Here is a 2,935-nt window from a genome sequence, read left to right on the forward strand (position 1 = left end):
GCACAACATCAACAGTTCTCATTCAAGTAAGAACCAAGAGCCAGTTGGTTTACATCAACTTACAAGAAAACCCTCACTACAAAGAACACTCAGCACTCTAAAACCATCCTTACTACAACCCTCACCTAATCTAATCGCTCAATCAGACAACAATTGAAGAACAGATGAAGAAACCCTAATTCTATCAGAGATCACATAGAACAAAATGACTCGATAATGACCAAATTACACAGAGACCAAACATTATATACTTCGGGTTCAGAATGGATCGAATACCACCCAGACCCATTGTTACCCGGGATAATCCGACCCAAAATAGATCCGCATGTTTGACATATTTGAGATAATGTGAGCCCCAATCCTAGAGATCATCAAGAGTACACCTTTAGCTCTTCCTGCAAATAAGAATAACAAACCAACTACAAATAATTTCAAACTCTAACCCTATAGAAATAAATAAACAACATAAGGATACAAAAAAGGATATAAATCAATGATAAGTTCGTAAATGTAAAACTGTACTTATTTTAACATATACTCTAAACTGGGAAATCATAAGATTTTATTTATGGTTCTCGAAAACTCATATACTTACATCGCAATGGTAAAACCACACACCTGATCGAGTTTAACCAAAATAAACACGCAACAGGGTTCTTAAAGGAAAACAAATTACATATCAAACAAACAACTCGCAGTGTTGATCAAGCATCTTCATGGAAAAAGAGATCTGATGCATGTATATATAGCAGCACACTTCAAACAACATTATCAATCACGGCATTAATCAAGCTTTCCAAGATGACAATGGTGGAGTTTCGGTGTCCTTAAATGTTGAAATACCATCACCATATCGATCCCCCTTGACTGAATCAGCTGAAGCAATAGCTTCAAGTTCAGCCATGTCTTCTGGTGTTAGCTTCACAGATAAAGCTCCAATGTTCTGTTCAAGATTCTCAATCTTAGTGGTTCCTGGAATTGGCACCACATCGTTTCCCTGGTGGTGAACCCAAGCCAATGCTAGCTGTGATGGGGTGCACTCCTTCTTTGTCGCCATCTCATTCACTCTGTCGAACATTTTGGTGTTGTGCTCGATATTTTCAGCTTGGAACCTTGGCAAGTACTACAAAATAATAATTTTAAACCAAATATCAACACCTCTTCTTCGTAAATTCGTTAATAAATTGAAGTTAAAACTAACCCATTTGATCTAGAAACATTTTCTTATTATAATAAAGTGGATCATGATGGAAAAGATAACAAAAAAGTACCAACATACCTTACGGAAATCACCATCTTCCAACTTCTCAAGCATCTTTGGACCAGATGAGAAGAACCCTCGTCCTAGAGGACTGTATGTAACAATACCAATCCCAAGTTCTCTGCAAGTAGGAATGATATCTTCTTCAACATCTCTTGACCACAAGGACCATTCCAGTTGTACGGCTGTTATTGGGTGCACAGCATGAGCTCTTCTGATGGTTGATGCTGATGCTTCTGATAATCCAACGTATTTAATCTTTCCTTCTTCCACCAGCTCCTTCATTGCTCCCATCTAAGAATAGAAAAAGAAAGATTTGAGGAGATGTATATTAATGGATGATGAATTGAAAGATTTGAGGATATTGTATAGAGGAGGATATTAACCGTGATTTCGATTGGAACAGTATTGTCAATCCTGTGTTGATAATAAAGATCAATACAATCAACGCCAAGTCTCTTCAAGCTAGCTTCACAAGCATACTTTACATAGGCCGGATCTCCACAAACATCCATCGCATCAGTATCGTATTTGATCCCAAATTTGGTAGCCAGCTCCATTTTCTCCCTCACCCCTCCCTTCAAAGCCTGTATGTATATAACAAGAAACAAATGTTTAAACAGTAAGTTGACTGAATAGGAATATGAAAAACTCTTGTGATGTAGGATCTTATAACTAATTTTCAGCGACAATAATGATCAAAGTAAAAGTTAATAGTTAAGTTCTTAATTGTAGAAGAAAGTCACCTTGCCGATAAGGATCTCGTTGGTTTGAGGGCCGTAGATGTCAGAGGTGTCAAGAAAGGTAATGCCTGCGTTAATGGCGTGGTGGATGAGCTTGATCATGTCAGGTTCGGGTTTCGGGGCTCCATAGAAAGCGGACATGCCCATACAACCCAAACCCTGAGCTGATACCTCAAAACCCTGTGAACCCAGTTTGACTCTTCGAATTCCTGCCATTTTCGTACTTTTTTTCTTCTTCTGTGGATTGATATATGAAAGAAACACCTGGAAGATTGGTTAATATAGCGATTGAGATGTGGGGAGTTGGCTGGAATTTCATGGCGGCTTTTTGCAGGTCAATGTTGATGGCCATTGACGAAAGGTACACGTAAGAGCCGACGTAATTAACTTTTTAATTTTTAATTTAAAGAAGAATTATATATGATTAAAGTTATAGATGTATATTGACCATTCCTGACTTTATCCAAGAAAAGATGTACAAACTAAAATATAATAGTTTTAACGTGTATTATTTGCTTTTTGTGCGCATGCAATATGATTTAACTATAGAACTAAAGGGATATATGCTCTTCGCACCTTATACCTATAATAATGCAATCCACCTCTTTCATAGTTCATAAATCAATGATCAAACGTTCATTTATTAACTCTTTAATACATAATTTTTATTATTTATAATTTCCTACTTAATGTCTACTTTGATTCATCTTTTACAATTTTTAATGGTACAAATTTCAGTTTATACATCATTTTAATTTAATCTATATTCCAATAACGTTAACTTTATTATAATATAATATGTATTTAAGATGATTCCTTTTTCTCAAAATATATAATCATTTATACACTATAAGAATAAGAGGCTATAGGGACCATACTAAAGACCATTTTCATTTTTTCCTCAAAAATAGAGTAAAAAATGAGGTAAATA

At 35.6% G+C, this 2,935-nt stretch overlaps 1 protein-coding gene across 1 annotated transcript; it reads right to left on the reverse strand.

The window, feature by feature from the left end:
• Positions 1-602: 602 nt before the first annotated feature.
• LOC145086720 (putative aldo-keto reductase 2) lies at positions 603-2,263 on the reverse strand. Its single transcript, XM_079024548.1, has 4 exons — positions 2,008-2,263; positions 1,648-1,848; positions 1,280-1,555; positions 603-1,123 (listed from the first exon to the last, which is right to left on the reverse strand). Exons 1-4 carry the CDS (start codon positions 2,218-2,220, stop codon positions 788-790), a joined length of 1,026 nt encoding a protein of 341 aa, XP_078880674.1. The 5' UTR covers positions 2,221-2,263; the 3' UTR covers positions 603-787.
• Positions 2,264-2,935: the final 672 nt, after the last annotated feature.

This window comes from Lactuca serriola, chromosome 2 (assembly GCF_051521515.1).
Source record: "Lactuca serriola cultivar US96UC23 chromosome 2, Lser_US96UC23_V15, whole genome shotgun sequence".
NCBI classification, from domain to species: domain Eukaryota; kingdom Viridiplantae; phylum Streptophyta; class Magnoliopsida; order Asterales; family Asteraceae; genus Lactuca; species Lactuca serriola.